This window comes from Anomaloglossus baeobatrachus, chromosome 8 (assembly GCF_048569485.1).
Source record: "Anomaloglossus baeobatrachus isolate aAnoBae1 chromosome 8, aAnoBae1.hap1, whole genome shotgun sequence".
In the NCBI taxonomy this organism is placed as follows: Eukaryota; Metazoa; Chordata; class Amphibia; order Anura; family Aromobatidae; genus Anomaloglossus; species Anomaloglossus baeobatrachus.
The window spans coordinates 63,176,714-63,200,143 of record NC_134360.1 but is presented as its reverse complement, the minus strand read 5'-3'; the positions used below and the strand labels follow the sequence as shown (position 1 = coordinate 63,200,143).

The 23,430-nt window shown below is 50.8% G+C and overlaps 1 protein-coding gene across 1 annotated transcript in view; it reads right to left on the bottom strand.

Annotated features, from left to right (window-relative positions):
* Positions 1-23,430, bottom strand: part of PBRM1 (polybromo 1) — a 241,718-nt gene that overhangs the window by 145,478 nt on the left and 72,810 nt on the right. The window contains 5 exon segments of the mRNA XM_075321737.1: positions 2,301-2,520; positions 5,204-5,295; positions 12,614-12,699; positions 20,626-20,724; positions 20,811-20,879. Coding sequence (XP_075177852.1) covers positions 2,301-2,520; positions 5,204-5,295; positions 12,614-12,699; positions 20,626-20,724; positions 20,811-20,879 — 566 coding nt within the window.

Below are 23,430 nucleotides of genomic sequence, written 5' to 3'. Positions count from 1 at the left end.
ACTTTTATATAAGGGGTTAAAAAAAAATCGGAAGTTTGTCCGAAAAAAGTGGCGCACGTTTTACGCCATATTCCGTGACCCGTAGCGTTCTCATTTTTCGGGATCTTAGGCTCAATGACGGCTTATTTTTTGCGTCTCGAGCTGACGTTTTTAACGGTACCATTTTTGCGCAGATGCTACGTTTTGATCGCCTCTTATTGCATTTTGCGCAAAAGTTGTGGCGACAAAAAAAACGTCGTTTTGGCGTTTGGAATTTTTTTGCCGCTACGCCGTTTACTGATCAGATTAATTGATTTTATATTTTGATAGATCGGGCGTTTCTGAACGCGGCGATACCAAATGTGTGTATATTTTTTATTTTTTTAACCCTTTAATTTTCAATGGGGCGAATGGGGGGTGATTTGAACTTTTAGGTTTTTTTGTTTTTTTTTAATTTTTTAAAACTTATTTTTTTACTTTTTTTTTTTATTTTACTAGTCCCCCTAGGGGGCTATTGCGATCAGCATTCCGATCGCTCTGCAGTATCTGCTGATCACAGCTGGAAGGCTGTAAACAGCAGATACGCTGTCTTTCTCTTTTGCTGTGCCCCGGGCACAGCGAAAGTGAAACCAATTCATGTGTAGTACAGGAGTCATCACATGACCCTGTACTACCATGACAACTATCGGGAGTCACGTGATCGCGTCACGTGACTTCCGGTTTCGGCGGTAAGTAAAAACTTTACCGCGATTGCGCTTATAATGGCGCTGTCATGTATTGACAGCGCCATATAAGGGGTTAATCGGCACGAGCAGATAACGATTCTGCTCGTGCCTAGCAGGCACACATCTCAGCTGTGAAAATCAGCTGAGATGTGTGCCGATCGCGGCATGCTGCCGCCGGAGGACCGCGGGCAGTAAGATTATGTCATTTAGGACGTAATTTTACGGCCCGCGGTCGTTAAGGGGTTAAGGAATATGTCAGCAGGTTTATTCTATGTAAAATGAAGACAGCATGCTGTAGGGATTAACACACAGATTTCAACGATGCGTCTCTTATTAAACTCCAGGATGTTAGGTGAGGTCAGGGGCTGAACACTATGGACCCAAGTCTACCTTAATCCTTAAACACTATGAAACTATATTGGTTAATCGAAATGACTGTTTTAGCACCAGGAGCTTATCATTGCTCAGATTACATCGACTGACGCCTACTAGTCCAACAACTCTCCTCCTGTCATCGTGTCAGAAAGGCTGCCACCAGTAGCTAAGTGATACATTGTTGGATTCAGGATCTCTTTGCCTCCATCATTCTGCTCTCAGAGAACGTAGCAAAATCGGCTGACAGATTCCCTTTAACATTCTGAGCTCTGCCAAACCTGCAGTAGGGAAACCAGTGATGGTATCAAAATGACAGTAAGAAGCTGTCATGTCCCCACCAGAGTCCGCTCCTGCGACTTCTGCTCCGATCACCAGGCGACGCCATGTTCCTGCCGTGGATGGTGCTGGGGATGGGAGAGGAGTCGGTGCCAGTGGCTCTGGTGGGCGAAGGCTCCGCTCATCCACTAGGCTGAAATTCCCTGGGATCTGCAGTACCACTGGCTGACTGTAGGTGGCGTGTGTCTTCCAGCTGAAGTTACCATCATTCAGCTATAGCCAATGGGAAGACACCACACCCTTCTTATTCTCTCTCCTGTCTGCTGACCACTGCCAGAGATAGTTCTGCATTCCTGGTTCCTGTCCCGCCCTGTTCTGTTTAGTGATTCCTGTGTTCTGACTTCTGCTTGTTTCCTGACTACCCTCCTGTCTGCTGTATTTGTACCTCGCTGCCCGATCCAGATTTGACCTCTGCCTGATTTTCTGATTATGTCCTTGCCTACGTGATTCTGTCCCTGTTTTTGCAGTTCCCGGTTCGACCTGGCTACTACTCTCATCGGACTGCAGCCTACCACGGGTAGTGATCTCCAGGGCCCTGTGTAATTACAAATCCCTGTATAGGGGTTAAAGGGTTTCAGGTTCTCGGGGTCCTGCTTTGTGAGCGGCTTCTCTCTATCCTGTACATTACAGCCCGTCTGAGTCTGTGGATCCAAGCAGTCGTTACAGAAGCCCAATAAGTGACATTGCTGGAATCAGAGTCTCTGTCCCTAATTCATGCTGATCTTAGATTACATAGCAAAAACCTGATGACAGATTCCCTTTAGAACATCAACACTACTGACCTCATCAAATGATTAAGATAATATTAAGGCCCATAAACCAGAACAAATAGATGATTACGGTCATACACAATTTATATAGTAATATCGGGACTATGGCGGTTACCTGATCTGCTGCAGGGACACGGGGCTCTTAATCTGCTGGTAATAATCCGGATATTTCTTCTTTGATGGGAGGTGGAAGAAAGGTTCCGCAATCAGCTGACCCTGGTTATTCCGGCAAGATCGTACAGTCTCGTAAAGCTGATATAAGGGGCTGGATATGTCCATGAATGAGGTTATGCTTTCCCCTTCGGACTCTCCTTCCTCATAGCGGATGGATGACGCTGCCAAACAGAAGATGCCGAGTGATTAACCTCATCCATGCAGAGAAACCACAGACATTACATGAGCTCAGCCCTATAGACCGCACGATCTGCGGAGTGCCAACGTGACGTCAGCGCTGCAGACAATCACAGCTGCGGAGACTCAGCGCTGGACCCGGGGAGGAAGAGTAAAGCACAGTTTGTTTTTAAATAAAAGGTCGCCCTCAGGGGTTCTCCGAAACTGGAATACCCCTATAATAAAGAGAGAAATGACAGGCTTATAACCAATCACAAACTGACACATTATGTCCTGGAAAAAAAATAAGACGTTTGCGGCATCTTATCCATTCTTTCCATCCCAAGCTTCCATCCTCTGTCCATCCAGGTCTGAAGATTAAAGTACATCTGCTTAACAATAAGATCACTGTGCTTCCCTTTAAAGAGTCTGTCATCAGGTTTTTGGCACCATAATGTAGAGGCAGAGACCCTGATTCCAGCGATGAGTCACTTACTGAGCTGTTTGTAGTCATTTTGATAAAATCAGTGTTTTCTCTGTAGTTATACAGAGCTCATGAATATGCTGGACTACCTGCAGCATGCCAAGTAGTCCTGTAATGATAATTTACTGCTGATTAAACAGTGATTTTATCAAAACTACAGTAAGCAGCCCAGTAAGTGACATCGCTGGAATCAGGATCTATGCCCCTACATTATGCTGCTCTCAGATTAGGTGGCAAAAACCTGGTGACCTTTAAAACTCAGCCATTGTTAATTGAAATAACAGAAACCCAACAGATCCATATACATGTGACTAGAGTACATCTCCCACGGCTGGTGAGGGATTCTTCCCTAGAATGGAATCCATTTTTTTTTTCTGACTCATCTAAGCAGTAAAGAGCACTTATTTCTAATTATACATTAGAAATGTACACACCGAGGTTCAGACCCTAGGGGGTGACATGTATGCATTTTAAGGTGATTTAAAAGCAAGTAAGACTAGTTATGAGTACCGGAGCATAGTAGTGCCCGCTGATCACAGTTACGAATACCGTGCTCCTGAGCATGGTAGTGCCCGCTCATCACTAGTTACGAGTACTGAGCTCCTGAGCATGGTAGTGCCCGCTCATCACTAGTTACAAGTACAGAGCACCTGAGCATGGTAGTGCCCGCTCATCACTAGTTACAAGTACAGAGCTCCTGAGCATGGTAGTGCCTACTCATCACTAGTTACGAGTACTGAGCACCCGAGCATGGTAGTGCCCGCTCATCACTAGTTACGAGTACTGAGCACCCGAGCATGGTAGTGCTCGCTCATCACTAGTTACGAGTACTGAGCACCCGAGCATGGTAGTGCCCGCTCATCATTAGTTACGAGTACTGAGCACCCGAGCATGGTAGTGCTCGCTCATCACTAGTTACGAGTACTGAGCACCCGAGCATGGTAGTGCCCGCTCATCACTAGTTACGAGTACTGAGCACCCGAGCATGGTAGTGCCCGCTCATCACTAGTTACAAGTACAGAGCTCCTGAGCATGGTAGTGCTCGCTCATCACTAGTTTCGAGTACTGAGCACCAGAGCATGGTAGTGCCCGCTCATCACTAGTTACAAGTACAGAGCACCTGAGCATGGTAGTGCTCGCTCATCACTAGTTACTAGTACTGAGCACCTGAGCATGGTAGTGCCCGCTCATCACTAGTTACTAGTACTGAGCACCTGAGCATGGTAGTGCCCGCTCATCACTAGTTACTAGTACTGAGCACCGGAGCATGGTAGTGCCCGCTCATCACTAGTTACGAGTACTGAGCACCCGAGCATGGTAGTGCCCGCTCATCACTAGTTACAAGTACAGAGCACCTGAGCATGGTAGTGCTCGCTCATCACTAGTTACGAGTACTGAGCACCCGAGCATGGTAGTGCCCGCTCATCATTAGTTACGAGTACTGAGCACCCGAGCATGGTAGTGCTCGCTCATCACTAGTTATGAGTACTGAGCACCCGAGCATGGTAGTGCCCGCTCATCACTAGTTACGAGTACTGAGCACCCGAGCATGGTAGTGCCCGCTCATCACTAGTTACAAGTACAGAGCTCCTGAGCATGGTAGTGCTCGCTCATCACTAGTTTCGAGTACTGAGCACCCGAGCATGGTAGTGCCCGCTCATCACTAGTTACAAGTACAGAGCACCTGAGCATGGTAGTGCTCGCTCATCACTAGTTACAAGTACTGAGCTCCTGAGCATGGTAGTGCCCGCTCATCATTAGTTACAAGTACTGAGCTCCTGAGCATGGTAGTGCCCGCTCATCACTAAAGTACCGAGCTCCTGAGCATGGTAGTGCCCGCTCATCACTAGTTAGGAATGCCGAGCACCCAAGCATGGTAGTGCCCGCTCATCACCAATTATAAGTACTGAACCCCCGAGCATGGTAGTGCCCGCTCATCATTAGTTAAGAGTACCGAGCTCCAGAGCATGGTAGTGCCCGCTCATCACTAGTTATGAGTAATGAGCTCCAGAGCATGGCAGTGCCCGCGCATCACTAGTTATGAGTAATGAGCTCCAGAGCTTGGCAGTGCCCGCTCATTACTAATGACCATTAAACTCCATGTAATTAGGGTTTTTACATTGCACACAAGTGTGTAATGAAAGTTATGTTGCTCTATAAAATAGCTGTAAATATACGAATGGTTCTGTACTTGGACGTCTTACCATTTATAGAGGCGTCCTCCTCGCTCTCGGAGCCGTACTGGAGTGCCATCGTGATGGCAGACAATCGATCTCCTTGTGCTGGCCGCTTGTTCCTAAAAAACAAAGTGTAATAACGAGTCGTCATATCTCGGCTGATCCTCAGGGTTACACTAATGTCCACTTTTATAAAGTAATGGGCTCGGATGCAGTTTGTAATGAAAAAAAAAACCAATATACTCTTTCTTCCCCCTCCTCCACTCCACCAGTGAGTCTCCGGCACTGCTCCCGCTGTTGGGCTGCGGCAGTGATGGGACCGCAATATCCTCGCAGCCAATCAGTGAGCTCAACGGCTCTGAGGAGGGTGCTCAGTCTACTCTGAGCGCACTGATTGGCTGCCAATCTGTGGACTTCTGCAAAACAGCCAATAGCAGACACTGGGAGCAGTAGCGGAGACCCTCGGATGGACGGTGCGTAGAGAGGGGTTTTTCCCCCTTATATAACAGACTGCATCTGGAAACCAATATTATCTAAAAGGCGACAACCCCTTTAAATAATAAGTCTGCTATAAACTCACAATATTTGTCTGCTATTCCCAATGTAACTACTGTAAGAAAATACCGGAACCGACCCGAGGAGCTGCTCAATATGAACCAATCACATCACCTGCAAAGGTTAATTCTCATTCCTACGAGGGTCAGACCATATGGAATTGAATCGGGACCAAGAGTCTCAAGATATCTAGTTTCCTCGTAAATAAGCCCTAGTAGGATTTTAGGGGCTTTGAGTACGCTTAAAACATACGCCCTACTCCAAAAATAAGCCCCAATTGGGGTTTCGTAAGGAAGTATCCAAGCAGCTAAAAAAGTTAAAAACATACAGCAGAACTCTTCATCATGGAAAGCAGACATCCCCCTCTTAAAATTGCACTTACCAGACCCTATACAATTACAGTTAGCAAGTGCTGATGGTGGATGGGCTCTCACACACAGATCTGTGTTGCCGTCAGGTCCCTTGCTACCCCAGCTGCATTGCACTGCAGCTCTCTCAAACAGATCAGGTACCAGTATCACTCTGTGAGAGGTATACTGCTTCCAGTCACCAGGGGGAGCCCACCGCTGTAGAACACAGGGGGTCCTGCCAGCAACACAGATCTGTATGTGAGAGACCATTCACTTGCCAACTGTAATTGAATGGGGTCTGGTAAGTGTGATTCTTTTAGGGGGGGGGGGGTCAGCTTTCTTAACAGTATATAGAGAATAATAAATGTAAGCAGGTAATTTAAACTATTATAAATCTGGTGTTTACCCACCACTATAGGACTGGATCTGCACCACGAGAATAGCAGATCAGATAAGAACATGTGCATCTGACCCAGTAATAGTCACAAAAAAGAGAATTTTGTTTACTTACCGTAAATTCTTTTTCTTATAGTTCCGACATGGGAGACCCAGACCATGGGTGTATAGCTTCTGCCTCCGGAGGACACACAAAGTACTACACTAAAAAGTGTAGCTCCTCCCTCCTAGCATATACACCCCCTGGATCACCAAATACAGCCAGTTTAGTGCAAAAGCTGAAGGAGGACATCCACCCACAAGTAAAAACAGAGCAAAACCCGGAACAACCGGAGCCTCTGTCTACAACAACAGCCGGTGAAAACACACGGAACAAGAAAACTGCCAACAGGCAAAGGGAGGGTGCTGGGTCTCCCAATACGGAACTATAAAGAAAAATAATTTACGGTAAGTAAACAAAATTCTCTTTTTCTTCATCGTTCCTATGGGAGACCCAGACCATGGGACGTCTCAAAGCAGTCCATGGGTGGGAATAAACAGAAAACTGAGAAGTAGGCAAAACCTAACTTCACAAATGGGCGACAGCAGCCTGAAGGATGCGTCTGCCCAAGCTCGCATCTGCCGAAGCATGAGCATGCACTTGGTAGTGCTTCGAAAAAGTATGCAGACTGGACCAAGTGGCAGCCTGACAGACCTGCTGAGCCGTAGCCTGGTGCCTGAAAGCCCAAGAGGCACCGACAGCTCTGGTCGAGTGTGCCTTGATCCCCGGCGGGGGAGGCACTTGAGTACACTGGTAGGCATCGGAAAAGGCCGACCCAATCCAACGAGGTAGGGTCGGTTTAGAAGCCGAGAGGCCCTTACGCCGACCAGTGGTCAGCACAGAAAGAGAGGTGCACCGCCTAAGAGCAGCGGTGCGAAACACATAGACCCGGAGCGCCCGCACCAGATCCAGAGAATGCAACGCCTTTTCAAAGCGATGAACAGGAGCCGGCCAAAAGGAAGGCAGGGAAATGTCCCGGTTAAGGTGGAAGGAGAAACCACCTTAGAGAGAAAGTCCAGAGTCGGACGGAGAACCACCTTGTCTTGATAAAAAAAACAAATGAAAAAGGCGACTCCGAAGAGAGTGCAGCCAAATCAGAGACTCTCCCGAGAGAAGTTATGGCCACTAGAAAAACCACTTTCTGTGAAAGACAAGACAAAGAAACCGCCCTAAGAGGCTCAAAGGGGGGTTTCTAGAAGCCGTGAGGACCGGATTAAGGTCCCAGGGCTCCAAAGGCCGCCGGTAAGGCGGAAGATGTGAGATGCGCCCTGCATGAAAGAGCACACCTGAGCCAGCCGGGCGATACGCCGCTGGAACAACACTGACAGAGCCGAGACCTGTCCCTTGAGGGAATTGAGGGATAGTCCTAGCTGCAGACCGGCCTGTAGAAGGGACAGAAGGGTCGGCAAGGAAAAAAGGCCAAGAAGCATGGCCGGAAGAACGACACCAGGACAGGAAAATTTTCCAGGTCCTGTGAAAGATTTTGGCCAAGGAATACTTCCGAGCCCGAGTCATAGTGGAGATGACTTCAGGAGAGATACCAGAAGTCGTCAAGATCCAGGACTCAAAAGCCACGCCGTCAATCTGAGACCGCAGAATTCTGGCGGAAAGACGGACCTTGAGAAAGAAGGTCTGGACGGTCCGGGAGATGCCACGGCACCTCTACGGACAGACGGAGCAGGCCAGGGTACCAAGCTCGCCTGGGCCAGTCTGGAGCAATGAGAATGACCCGACGGCCCTCCATTCTGATCTTGCGCAGGACTCTGGGCAAGAGCTAGAGGGGGAAACACGTAAGACAGACGAAACTAGGACCAATCTTGAACCAGCGCGTCTGCTGCAAAAGCCTGAGGATCGTGGGAGCGAAGATCCACGTCCGGAGAGCCCCACTTGCGGCAGATTGACCGAAACACTGCCGGATGCAGAGCCCACTCGCCTCTGTCCATGGTTTGACGGCTGAGATAATCTGTCTCCCAGTTTTCCACGTCTGGGATGTGGACTGCGGATATGGAGGACTTGGAGTCCTCCGTCCACGGAAGTATTCGTTGAACCTCCAACCTTGCCAGGCGGCTGAGTGTCCCGCCCTGGTGGTTGATGTAGGCAACCGCTGTCGCGTTGTCTGACTGGACTCGAATGTGCTTGGCCGCCAACAGGAGGTGAAAGGCTAAGAGAGCTAGAAGCACAGCTCTGATTTCCAGCACATTGATCGAGAGGGCTGATTCGGCCGAAGTCCAAGAGCCCTGCGCTCCGTGGTGGAGATATCCTGCTCCCCAGCCGGATAGACTGGCATCCGTGGTGAGGATCACCCAGGACGGAGCCAGGAAGGAGCGTCCCTGAAGAGAGAGGGGCCGAAGCCACCACAGAAAGGAGCCCCTGGTCTGTGGCGACAGAGCCACCAACCCGTGGAAGGAGGAAGTCCGCTTGTTCCAACAGCGGAAAATGTCCAGCTGCAGAGGACGCAGATGGAAATGGGCAAGGGAACCGCTTCCATTGACGCCACCATCTTACCCAACACCTGCATTAGGTGCCTGATGGAACGACGGCGGGGCCTCAGCAAAGAGCGCACCGCCAGAGGAGGGACTGCTGTTTGACTAAGGGCAGCTTCACAAGTGCCGGCAGAGTCTCGAATTGCATCCCTGGGTACGTGAGCGGAGTCAGAGTGGACTTGGACAGAAAGACAAGCCACCCGAATTGGCTAGAGTGGCGAGAGTGAGCGAGGTACTCCGCTGACAGTCTGCACTGGATGAAGCCTTGACTAGAAGGCCGTCCAGGAAAAAAGGATCACTGCCAACCCCTGGAGGTGCAGAACCGCAACCACTGCTGCCATGGCCTTGAGAATACTCGAGGGGTCGTGGCTAACCCCAAGGGAAGAGCCACGATTGGAAATGTTCCTCCCCGATTGCAAAACGTAGCCAACGCTGGTGTGAAACTGCAATTGGCATATGCAGATAGGCATCTCTGATGTCGATGGATGCTAGGAAATCTCCTTGGGTCATTGAGGTAATGACTGATCGCAGAGACTCCATGCGAAATGCCGCACCTGAACTGCTGGTTGAAAAGCTTGAGATCCAGGTCGGAAGTCACCGTCCTTTTCGGGGACTAGGAAGAGATTTGAGTAGAAATCTCAGAACCGTTCCCAGTCGGGAACCGGTACAATTACTCCGTTGGCCTGCAAGGATGCCACGGCCTGTGAGAAGGCGGCGGCCTTGGAGCAGGGGGGAGTTGACAGAAAAAATCTGTTTGGCAGGCTGGATAGAATTCTATCCTGTAGCCGTGGAGATGGTATCCCGCACCCACTGATCGGAGACGTGTTGAACCCACCCGTCACCAAAGTGGGAGAGCCTGCCACCGACCAAGGACGTTGCTGGCGCGGCCAGATAGTCAAGAGGAGGCTGCCTTAGTGGCAGCAGCTCCTGCGGTCTTCCGAGGACGCGGCTTCGTGCGCCAGTTGGTCCACGGTCCTTGGCTGAGTTAGTGGACGAGGCGGAGGGCTTAGAGGACGACCAGTTGGAGGAACGAAAGGAACGAAACCTCGACTGGTTCCTGCCCTGGACAGGTTTCCTGGTTTGTGGCATGGAAGTACTCTTCCTGCCAGACGCTTTCTTAATAATTTCATCCAGTTATTCACCGAATAGTCTGGTCCCAGCAAAAGGGAGCCCAGAAAGGAACTTCTCTGAAGAAGAATCTGCCTCACTCTCGAAGCCACAGGAGCCTGCGGATAGCGAGGGAATTAGCCGAAGCCACCGCAGTGCGGTGAGAGCTCCAGTATGGCAGACATGGCATAGGATGAAAAGGCTGAAGCCTGAAGGTTAAGGCAACCATTTCGGGCATAGAGTCCCTGGTGAGGGAATGCATCTCCTCTAGAGAAGCAGAGATGGCTTTGAGAGCCCACACTGCTGCAAAAGATGGGGAGAACGAGGTCCCTGCCGCCTCATACAGATTTGACCAGAAGGTCAACTTGGCGGACAGTGGAATCCTTAGAGAGGTGCCATCAGCCACTGATACAACGGTCCGGGCTGAGAGTCTAGACACCGGAGGGTCCACCTATGGTGATTGAGCCCACTCCTTGACCACCTCTGGTGGAAACGGAAAACGGTCATCAGAACCACGCTTTGGGAAGCGTCTGTCAGGACAGGCTCTGGGTTTGGTCACAGTGGCCTGAAAAACTGGAGTGGTTAAAGAACACACTCCCCGTTCTCTTAGGCAAGGTATACTGATGCTTTTCTGCCAGAGGGGGTTGCTCCCCTGATACAGGCGGCTTGAGGTCCAGTACAAATATAATGGACGCAATCAAATGATTAGCATCTGCGTCACCTTCGGACAAAATGGTACATGGAGTAGCGTCCGAGCCCCTAGTAAAGGCATCCTCCTCGTCCTGCGAGTCAGCTCGTGAATCAGAGCCGCGGGACGAGGAAGGAAAGGGGACCCTGCGTCTCCATTTTAGGAGGACGGGGTCTGAGACCAGATGAAGAATCCTCTGTGAGCTTTGCTGAGCGAGCCGTGGAAGCAGAAGCGCCCTGAGAAGGGGGCTGATGCATGCTCAGCAGTGTCCGGGACAGCTGTCCCCTGGAGAGAGGGATTCAACCCAAGCCGGGGGTTCAGCCACCGGAGCCGGAGCAGCCGGAGGGACCACTGATGAGCTTCCAGGCTGAGGTACCACTATGTTAGAGCAGGCATCACAATGTGGTTATGTGCTCGGTACAGGCAGTACGAGTCTACATGCAGTGCATATTAAGAACAGCCTTGCAGCCTTGCTCTGATGTGAGACATGCTGCAGAAGTGGGGGCTCTGGCCAGAATGACCCCCAGCAGAGTATATAAACAGAGTATATAAGCAGCTCCACAACCGGAGGTTGTGGCTTGCCAGACCGTTTACATAGAGACATCTCTGTGCCCTCCAGATCCCCCAGCCCAGGCCCCCAGTGTCACAATGTGGTTATGCAGACATTGAGAACGCTGATAAAATGGCGCCGGAGCGAGGAGAGGGGGCGGGGCCTACTCTGAGAGCGGGATCCGGAGGGCAAATGAGGTATACAAGGGAGGGAATCCTTCCTCAGTGAGGAGTGTCCCTTCCCTGTGCTGAACAGCCGCTGGGTGGAGCCGCACTGTCCCTCTGCATGACTGACATGCAGGGGCAGTGAAATCGAAACTAGGCCTCAGGCGAAGCCGGGGCCTAGATTTAAACATGCGGCCAGCGCGCAGGCACCATCGGCGCGGTTCTCCAGTGAAAACTGGAGAACCGGCCGGAAATGTTAACACAGTCACATAACACACTCTCCCCAACATATAAAGTACAAGGGACCCCTGGAAAGACCACTTTCTGTGGTAATAACGTCTCAGTACTTAGCTTGTGAGACGCAGGGCCATGTCCCTGAGGGATGAGTACTCCGTCCGGCAGGATCCATACGGGCTGCGGATGGAGACCGGTCTCCTGCGAGGCAGGGAGAACCGTGTTGGCTCCCACTTCAAGCCAGAGCCCGAGGGGATGGTGTAGGAGCGCGGCATGAAAGGGCTCCAGCCCTGAAATCAACCTTAACAACACCGCCGACACAGTGGGGTGAGAAGGGACATGCCGGGAGTCCAGGCTTGGACCCGCTTTTCTTCAAACGCTTCCAAAAATGAAAATCAGATGAGAATGCATGTGTGGATGTGTGCCTCCTGAACACAAAGCATTGAACTGGCTGTATTTGGTGATCCAGGGGGTGTATATGCTAGGAGGGAGGAGCTACACTTTATAGTGTAGTACTTTGTGTGTCCTCCGGAGGCAGAAGCTATACACCCATGGTCTGGGTCTCCCATAAGGAACGATGAAGAAATGTTGATGTTCCAGGAAGTGATTATATGTGAATAAATGTTGATTTTTTTATGTCATCCCCTGAAAATAAGCCCTAGAGCATCTTTCAGAGCAAAAAAATTATATAAGACCTTGTGTTATTTTCAGGGAAACACGGTATTAACAGTCTACAGCTAATGGCCATAGCGGCTTTATGCTTCAGATGCAAAAATGCAAACTAAAAACGGAAAACCTAAGATTTAACCACCGCCTTCCCATGAAGGAAAATACATTTCTTTTTTCTTCTTTCTATTCCCGGACTCTCACCTGCTGCGGAGACTTGATTTCGAGTACTCCGTGTATTCCAGCTCAGACTTCTTTAGTGCAAACAATTTCTTTATTGTGTTGGCATCCTAATAGAAAGCAACCCAGAATAAATATGTAAAATTAATTAAATTGATACAAGTCAAAGCAAATATATCTATATCTAAAGCTGAGTGAGTGTGTGTGCGTGCGTGTGTGCGTGTGTCCGCTAAAGGAATCTGCACAGACGCCTCATGTGACTCAGGGAACGTCATAGACTAGGTTTTGATGGGAAAATCTAACCCGGCGCTTTACAGTTACTCTCCAAAAAACCTACATCCATTAAATTCAATGGAGCTGCGGGCTATTAGGTTATTAATAGCAACTGTCAGTGGTTGCTATAGGAACAAAATAAACTTAGTATAAGGAGCTTATGTGTGAGGCAATATGATGTCAGTGGAGAGACAGAGAGAGAGAGAGAAAGAGAGAGACAGAAAGAGACAGGCAGGCAAAGAGAGACAGAGACAGACACAGAGACAGAGAGAGATAGATACAGACAGTCAGACATGGATAGAGACAGACATACAGACAGAGACAGACACAGACAGAGAGACAGGAACACAGAGACAGACAGACAGTTACTATCCAGGGTACTCCAGCTAATTTTATATATATATATATATCTAATATATAAAGCTGAGTGTATGTATGTGTGTGTGTCCGCTAAAGGAATCCGCACCGTCGCATTTACTATCACGAAATTTTGCACAGACGCCTCATGTGACCCAGGGAACATCATAGACTATGTTTTGACAGAAAAGAAGGGAATTTTGTTTACTTACCGTAAATTCCTTTTCTTCTAGCTCCTATTGGGAGACCCAGACAATTGGGTGTATAGCTTCTGCCTCCGGAGGCCACACAAAGTATTACACTCAAAAGTGTAACCCCTCCCCTCTGCCTATACACCCTCCCGTGCCTCACGGGCTCCTCAGTTTTGGTGCAAAAGCAGGAAGGAGGAAACTTATAATTGGTTTAAGGTAAATTCAATCCGAAGGATGTTCGGAGAACTGAAAACCATGAAACAATTGAACATGAACAACATGTGTACACAAAAGAACAACTAGCCCGAAGGGAACAGGGGCGGGTGCTGGGTCTCCTAATAGGAGCTAGAAGAAAAGGAATTTACGGTAAGTAAACAAAATTCCCTTCTTCTTTGTCGCTCCATTGGGAGACCCAGACAATTGGGACGTCCAAAAGCAGTCCCTGGGTGGGTAAAAGAATACCTCGATAACAAGAGCCGACACAACTCCCTCTTACAGGTGGGCCACCGCCGCCTGAAGGACCTGCCTACCTAGACTGGCATCTGCCGAAGCATAGGCATGCACTTGATAGTGCTTTGTGAAAGTGTGCAGACTAGACCACGTAGCTGCCTGACACACCTGCTGCGCCGTCGCCTGGTGCCGCAATGCCCAGGACGCCCCTACGGCTCTGGTAGAATGGGCTTTCAGCCCCGAAGGAATCGGAAGCCCCGAAGAACGGTAAGCTTCAAGAATCGGTTCCTTGATCCACCGAGCCAAGGTTGACCTGGAAGCTTGCGAACCCTTACGCTGACCAGCCACAAGGACAAAAAGCGCATCTGAACGACGCAGGGGCGCTGTGCGAGACACGTAGAAACGGAGTGCTCTCACTAAATCTAATGAGTGCAAATCCTTTTCAACGCGGTGAATTGGATTAGGGCAAAATGAAGGTAAGGTGATATCCTGATTGAGATGAAAAGGTGATACCACCTTAAGGAGAAATTCCGGAACAGGACGGAGAACCACCTTATCCTGGTGAAAAACCAGGAAGGGGGCTTTGCATGACAGTGCTGCAAGCTCCGACACTCTACGGAGAGAAGTAACTGCTACTAGAAATGCCACTTTCTGCGAAAGACGTGATAAGGAGACATCACGCAGCGGCTCAAAAGGCGGTTTCTGAAGAGCCGTCAGCACCCTGTTAAGGTCCCAGGGTTCAAGCGGGTGCTTGTAAGGTGGGACTATGTGGCAAACTCCCTGCAGGAACGTGCGGACCTGCGGAAGCTTGGCCAGGCGCTTTTGAAAGAATATTGAGAGTGCCGATACTTGCCCTTTGAGAGAACTAAGTGACAACCCCTTATCCATTCCGGATTGAAGGAAGGAAAGAAAAGTGGGTAAGGCAAAAGGCCAAGGAGAAAGACCTTTATCAGAACACCAGGACAAGAAAATCCGCCAAGTCCTGTGATAGATCTTGGCGGACGTCGGTTTCCTGGCCTGTCTCATAGTGGCAATGACATCCTGAGACAGCCCTGAAGCCGCTAGGAGCCAGGACTCAATGGCCACACAGTCAGGTTGAGGGCCGCAGAATTCAGATGGAAAAACGGCCCTTGCGACAGCAAGTCTGGGCGGTATGGCAGCGCCCACGGCTGACCCACCGTGAGATGCCACAGATCCGGGTACCATGACCGCCTCGGCCAGTCTGGAGCGACGAGAATGGCGCGACGGCAGTCGGACCTGATCTTGCGTAGTACTCTGGGCAGCATTGCCAGAGGAGGAAATACATAAGGTAGTCGAAACTGCGACCAATCCTGAACTAGTGCGTCCGCCGCCAGAGCTCTGTGATCCTGAGATCGTGCCATGAAGGTCGGGACCTTGTTGTTGTGCCGTGACGCCATGAGATCGACGTCCGGCGCTCCCCAGCGGCGACAGATCTCTCGAAACACCTCTGGGTGCAGGGACCATTCCCCCGCATCCATGCCCTGACGACTGAGAAAATCTGCTTCCCAGTTTTCTACGCCCGGTATGTGAACTGCTGAGATGGTGGATGCTGTGGCTTCCACCCACTGCAGAATTCGCCGGACTTCTTGGAAGGCTTGACGACTCCGCGTGCCGCCCTGGTGGTTGATGTATGCGACGGCAGTGGCGTTGTCCGACTGGATACGGATCTGCCTGCCCTCCAGCAGCTGCTGGAAAGCCACTAGGGCCAGATACACTGCCCTTATCTCCAGGACATTGATCTTAAGGGAAGACTCTATCGGAGTCCAGGTTCCCTGAGCCCTGTGATGGAGGAACACCGCTCCCCACCCTGACAGGCTCGCGTCCGTGGTGACCACAGCCCAGGTTGGGGGCAGGAAGGATTTTCCCTGTGAAAGAGAAGTGGGAAGAAGCCACCACTGAAGGGATGTCTTTGTTGCAAGGGAAAGAGAGACGTTCCTGTCGAGAGAGTTCGACCTCCTGTCCCATTTGCGGAGAATGTCCCACTGGAGTGGTCGCAGATGGAATTGCGCGAAGGGCACTGCCTCCATCGCTGCTACCATCTTCCCCAGGAAGTGCATGAGACGTCTCAAGGGGTGAGACTGAGTCTGAATCAGAGATTGCACCCCTGCCTGCAGTGACAGCTGTTTGTCTAGTGGTAGCTTGACTACCGCTGACTGTGTATGAAACTCCATCCCTAGATAGGTCAGAGATTGGGTCGGTGTCAACTTGGATTTTGGGAAGTTGATGAGCCACCCGAACTGCTGGAGGGTCTCCAGAGCGACGGTAAGGCTGTGTTGACACGCCGCCCGAGAAGGTGCCCTGACTAGGAGATCGTCCAAGTAAGGAATCACCGAGTGCCCCTGAGAATGCAGGATCGCCACAACGGATGCCATGACTTTAGTGAAAACCCGTGGGGCTGTCGCCAGGCCGAAGGGTAAAGCCACGAACTGAAGGTGTTCGTCCCCTATGGCGAAACGCAAAAAGCGTTGATGTTCTGGTGCGATCGGCACATGGAGATAGGCATCCTTGATGTCGATCGATGCGAGGAAGTCTCCTTGTGACATCAAGGCGATGACCGAGCGGAGAGATTCCATCCGGAATCGTCTGGTGCTCACGTGTTTGTTGAGCAATTTGAGGTCCAGAACGGGACGGAATGATCCGTCCTTCTTTGGTACCACGAATAAGTTGGAGTAAAAACCGCGACCCTGTTCCTGAGTGGGAACGGGGGTCACGACGCCTTCTTTTTTCAGAGCGTCCACTGCTTGAAAAAGTGCGTCTGCTCGCGCGGGGGGCGGGGAGGTTCTGAAGAAACGAGTCGGAGGACGAGAGCTGAACTCTATCCTGTAACCGTGAGACAGGATGTCTCTCACCCATCGGTCTTGAACATGTGGCCACCAGGCGTCGCGAAAGCGGGAGAGCCTGCCACCGACCGAGGATGCGGTTCGGGGATGCCGTGAGTCATGAGGAGGCCGCCTTGGAAGCAGTGCCTCCGGCGGTCTTTTGGGGGCGTGACTTAGACCGCCACGCATAGGAGTTCCTCTGGCCTTTGTCCTGTCTATTGGACGAAGAGGACTGTGGCTTGGCGGAGGGACGAAAGGACCGAAACCTCGATTGTATTTTCCGCTGCTGAGGTCTCTTAGGTTTGGACTGGGGTAAGGAGGAGTCCTTTCCCTTGGATTCCTTAATAATCTCATCCAATCGTTCGCCAAACAATCTCTCGCCAGAAAACGGCAAACCGGTTAAGAACCTCTTGGAAGCAGAGTCTGCCTTCCATTCGCGCAGCCACATGGCCCTGCGGACTGCAACAGAATTAGCGGATGCCACCGCTGTACGGCTAGCAGAGTCTAGGACTGCGTTCATGGCGTAGAAAGAAAACGCCGACGCCTGAGAGGTTAAAGATGCAACCTGCGGGGCCGACGTACGTGTGACCGCATTAATCTCAGCCAGACAAGCTGAGATAGCTTGGAGTGCCCACACGGCTGCAAAAGCCGGGGCAAAAGACGCTCCCGTGGCCTCATAGATGGATTTCACCAGGAGTTCTATCTGCCTGTCAGTGGCATCTTTTAGTGATGAGCCATCTGCAACCGAAACCACGGATCTAGCCGCCAATCTGGAGACTGGGGGATCTACCTTAGGACATTGAGCCCAACCCTTAACTACGTCAGCGGGGAAGGGGTAACGTGTGTCAGTAAGGCGCTTAGTAAAGCGCTTGTCCGGAACCGCTCTGGGCTTCTGGACAGCCTCTCTGAAGTTAGAGTGATCAAAAAATGCACTCCGTATACGTTTGGGAAACCGAAACTGGTGTTTCTCCTGCTGAGAGGCCGACTCCTCTATAGGTGGAGGCGGTGGAGATAGATCTAACACCTGATTGATGGACGAGATAAGATCATTTACTAAGGCGTCCCCTTCAGGTGTATCAAGATTGAGAGCAACATCAGGGTCCGAGCCCTGAGCTGCGACCTCCGCCTCGTCCTCTAGAGAGTCCTCAAGCTGGGAACCCGAGCAGCGTGAGGAAGTCGGGGATGATTCCAAGCAAGCCCGCTTAGCTGGCCTGGGACTGTGGTCCGTGGAGGAGTCCTCCATGTGAGACCTGGGGCCCACCCCGGCCGGGGTGTACCCAGAGGGACCTGGAGGTGCCGATCTAACCGGGTCCGGGGCCTGTGTAAGGACCGGTCTGGACTGCAGGGCTTCCAGCAACTTGGCAGACCATTTGTCCATAGACTGAGCCATGGATTGTGAGAGTGACTCTGAGAGCTTGTCAGCAAAAACTGCAAACTCTGTCGCTGCCACCTGGACAGTGGAAGCAGGGGGGTCTGCCTGAGCCGAGGGGCCCACTAGTGACCGAGGCTCCGGCTGAGCAAGCGTAACAGGGGTCGAGCATTGCTCACAGTGAGGGTAGGTGGAACCCGCAGGTAACATGGCCCTACAAGAGGTACATGTCGCAAAAAAATCCTGTGCTTTAGTGCCCTTGCTCCTTGTGACCGACATGCTGTTGTGTCCTAGGAGCGTGATCACTGAGGGTATACAGAAAAAAGGGTATACAGCCCGGCCGAACAGAAAGGTATATATATACGTATCTATACTGGCACCAGAGGGGACCAACACCGAGTGACCGGTGTGGCTTACCGACCGCTAAAAAGCGGGGTGTGTGCGCTCCAGATTCCCTGCCTGGTCTCCCAGAGCTGCAGAGCTGTTCTGTGTGATTCTCCACCGGCAGAATGTCCTAAAGATGGCTGCCGGAGCTCTCAGGGGAGGAGTAAAGCCAGGGGCGGCGTTAGGAAAAGTGCGGGAATCTGGGGTCCCCACAGTGATCAGTGAGGGGGGAGGGAGCATACAGGATGCCCCGGCCCTCATATCCGACGTCAGGTCGGCTGTCCCGCCCCTATCTCTGATAGTCAGGCCCGGGGGCGGGAGTTTTCCACTAGGCCGCGATGAAGCCGGGGACTAAATTTAATACCGCGGCCGACAAGCAGGCGCGGTCGGCGCGGTAGTCCCCGGTCTTCACAATTGAGCAGACAGTTGCGGCGTCTGGAAACCAGGCGCTCCATACACAGTCCCCATGGGGACACAGAGTACCTCGTGGATGCAGAGCCCTGTCCCTGAAGATAGATAAGCTCCTGTCCAGCAGATTCCCTCAGGGGCTGCGGAGGGAGCACGGTCCCAGAACCTGGATGACCGCTTCGGCTCCCACTTCTACCAGAGCCCTCAGGGATGGAGAAGGAAACACGGCATGAGGCTCCGGCCGTCGTACCCGCAATGGGTACCTCAACCTTAACAGCACCGCCGACATAGTGGGGTGAGAAGGGAGCATGCCGGGGGCCCCGTGGGGGTCCTCTTTTCTTCCAACCGATACAATCAGCAGCTGCTGCTGACTAAAATGGAGATGTGTGAGTGGATGTGTGCCTCCTTCCACACAAAGCATAAAACTGAGGAGCCCGTGAGGCACGGGAGGGTGTATAGGCAGAGGGGAGGGGTTACACTTTTGAGTGTAATACTTTGTGTGGCCTCCGGAGGCAGAAGCTATACACCCAATTGTCTGGGTCTCCCAATGGAGCGACAAAGAAATGTAACCCTGTGCTTTACAGTTAGTCTCTAAAATCCTGCCGCCATTAAACTGAATGGAGGTGGCAGCTATAGGTTATTAATAGCAACTGCCAGTGGTTGCTATAGGAACAAAATAAACTGTTATTTGAAGCTTATGTGTGAGGTAATAAGATGTCAGTGGAGAGATGGATAGAGAGACAGAAAAAGGCAAAGAGACAGCCCGGCGGGCAAAGAGACAGCCCGGCGGGCAAAGAGACAGCCCGAACAGAGACAGCCCGAACAGAGACAGCCCGAACAGAGACAGCCCGAACAGAGACAGCCCGAACAGAGACAGCCCGAACAGAGACAGCCCGAACAGAGACAGCCCGAACAGAGACAGCCCGAACAGAGACAGCCCGAACAGAGACAGCCCGAACAGAGACAGCCCGAACAGAGACAGCCCGAACAGAGACAGCCCGAACAGAGACAGCCCGAACAGAGACAGCCCGAACAGAGACAGCCCGAACAGAGACAGCCCGAACAGAGACAGCCCGAACAGAGACAGCCCGAACAGAGACAGCCCGAACAGAGACAGCCCGAACAGAGACAGCCCGAACAGAGACAGCCCGAACAGAGACAGCCCGAACAGAGACAGCCCGAACAGAGACAGCCCGAACAGAGACAGCCCGAACAGAGACAGCCCGAACAGAGACAGCCCGAACAGAGACAGCCCGAACAGAGACAGCCCGAACAGAGACAGCCCGAACAGAGACAGACGGAACAGAGACAGACGGAACAGAGACAGACGGAACAGAGACAGACGGAACAGAGACAGACGGAACAGAGACAGACGGAACAGAGACAGACGGAACAGAGACAGACGGACACACACATAGAGACAGACAGACAGACAGACAGACACAGAGATGTAGACCGATAGACTGATACAAAAACAGACAGATAGAAATAGTCAGACCGAGACATAGACACAGACAGACAAGGAAAGAGAGAGACAGACAGACAGCGACACACGGAGACTGGGAGAGAGAAAGAGTAACAGTTACTATGCCGAGCAACGCCTGGGTACTACAGGTAGTCTATATTTATTTTATTTTTACTTATTTATTTTGTTTTTTAAATGTATTTATTTTTTTTTTAAATATGAATACTGCAAGTCGTCTGGAAGAAAATTCTTATTTCAGTGGAGAAAACAGAGAGCAAACTATTTGTCCATTTACTCACCTTGAAGACCTGGGAGCCGGGTTCATTATAGGTCTTGGCATTCTTTGCTAGTAGATCAATGTCCTTGGCGATGGCGTTCACGTTTTTATAATGTCCTGACTGCAAATGAAAGATGCAAGGTGTCATCATCCTTTAGAATAAGCCCCCTCTGAGGCGTCCGTCTGCTGTATATTCAGAGTACAAACCTGGACCCTTTGGGAAATGGTTCTCAGATCAATCGGATCTTTTATTATAGCGTAGTAGTCTGGGTAATGCTGAAAAACACACAAAGTACAAATAGACAATATGCTAACAAGGTCTTAAAAAAAAATTAAAGTGAAAACATCATTTTGCTTGCCTTCAAAGGGGTTGTCCGGGAATTTAATCCTTATGGCCTCTCCTTAAGACAAGCCATCTATCTCTGAAGGGTGGGGGTGCAACACCCGGCACCCCGCTGATTAGCTATTCTCAGTGACAGGCACAGCACAGCTAGTGGCTGCACATGTGCCCCCTATTGATTCGAATGAGGGTCAATATAGTAACCCGCTGCAGCCAATATAAAGTTGATTGAGCGCAAAGGATCACATCCAGCCAACACTGGTAACAGCTGATTGGTGAGGGTGCCAGGGGTCGACTCGCACCTCTGCTGATTAACTTTGTTGGCCTATCAAAGTTAAAGTCCTGGACAACCCCTTTAAAGATGCTAGCTTAAGCCTGCTTTACACCATACGATCCAGCATACGATATTGTATGCGATCGTACCCGCCCAAATCGTATGTGCGGCACATTCAATTTGTTGAACGTGTCGTACAAACGATTAACCCTTGTCATACGTACTTACCCGTCCATACGACCTCGATGTGGGCGGAGAACATCCACTTCCTGGGGTGCGAGGGACGTTCGGCGTCACAGCGATGTCACACAGCGGCCGGCCAATAGAAGCGGAGATGAGCGGGACGTAAACATCCCGCCCATCCCTTTCATTCCGCGATGCCAGCGGGAGCCGCGGGAGGCAGGTGAGATCTGTTCATCGTTCCCGGAGTGTCACACACTGCGATGTGTGCTGCCCCGGGTACGATGAACAATCTGACGTTCAATTTTTAGGAATTGAACGACGTGCCTGCGATGAACGTATTACCGTTCAATCACAATCGCACGTAGCTGTTACACACTACAATGTACCTTACGATGCCGGATGTGCGTCACTTACGACGTGACCCCGCCAACACATTGTACGATTTATTGTAGCGTGTAAAGCGCCCTTAAGTCTTGATTTTGAAATTTTTTGGGGGGTTTTAGATTGATGGTCCATCCCTAGAATAACAGATTGGTGGAGATCTTACTCCAAACATTCCCCTTCCAATGTTTGCTAGGCATAACGCTGCACATTATATAGTGACTGCGCCCAATTCTGCATCATCTCAGTTGCAGTACCAGGTTTTGGCCACTATAAAACGTCCAGCGCTGTGACTGGTAGGCTGTGAAGCGGATGAAGCACTTGAGGGCGGATTATGACCCCTTCGGTCAGCTGACTGGTGGGCATGCAGATATTCATAACCTAAAAAAATCTGATCTAGATGACCTAGCATAAGGATCGGACAATATTCTATTTGCATGAAAGCTGGGATAGGTCCTTATGATAGGTGATCAATGTCTGATCCGCCGGGGTCTGACACCCGGCACCCCCTCCGATCAGCTGTTCTCTGTGCCGCTGGCAGCCGGACATGCTCAGTTCTGGATCTGCTCCGTCTTCTGATAGCGGCTGCAGCCAGATACTGCACATCTGATCTGAATGGGAGGTGGATGTGCTGTACCCGGCCACAACCACTATCAGAAAATGGGGCAGCGCCGTAACTGAGCATTTCCTGCTGCATCCACCGGACTGAGAACACCTGAATGGTGGAGTGACGGGTGTAGGACCCCGGCCAATCAGACATTGATGACCTAACCTAAGGACAGGCCGTCAATGGAAAGTAGTGGACGACCCCTTTGACTGAAAAGAAGGGAATTTTGTTACTTACCGTAAATTCCTTTTCTTCTAGCTCTTATTGGGAGACCCAGACGATTGGGTGTATAGCACTGCCTCCGGAGGCCACACAAAGCAATTACACTAAAAAGTGTAAGGCCCCTCCCCTTCTGGCTATACACCCCCAGTGGGATCACTGGCTCACCAGTTTTAGTGCAAAAGCAAGAAGGAGGAAAGCCAATAACTGGTTTAAACAAATTCACTCCGAGTAACATCGGAGAACTGAAAACCGTTCAACATGAACAACATGTGTACCCGCAAACAAACCAAAAATCCCGAAGGACAACAGGGCGGGTGCTGGGTCTCCCAATAAGAGCTAGAAGAAAAGGAATTTACGGTAAGTAACAAAATTCCCTTCTTCTTCGGCGCTCTATTGGGAGACCCAGACGATTGGGACGTCCAAAAGCTGTCCCTGGGTGGGTAAAGAAATACCTCATGTTAGGCTATGTGCCCACAGTAAAAGGTCCCTGCGGATTTTTTTGCCTGAAAATCCGCAACTTTCGCGGCAAATCCGCACCCGCGGATTTGCCGCGGATTTACCGCGGATTTACCGCGGATTTGCCGCGGATTTTGATGCGGATTTTATTTTTTTTTTTTTCCCCATTCAAAACAGAAAATCCGCACCAAATCCGCACCAAACAATTGACATGCTGCAGTTTGTTCCGCATCAAAATCCGCGGCAAAATCCGCAGCGGAAAAATCCGCAGCATGGGCACAGCATTTCCAAAATGCCATTGAAATGGCTGGGGAGTAGCTGTGCTGCAGATTTTCGGCAAATCCGCGCTAAATCCGCGTCAAAA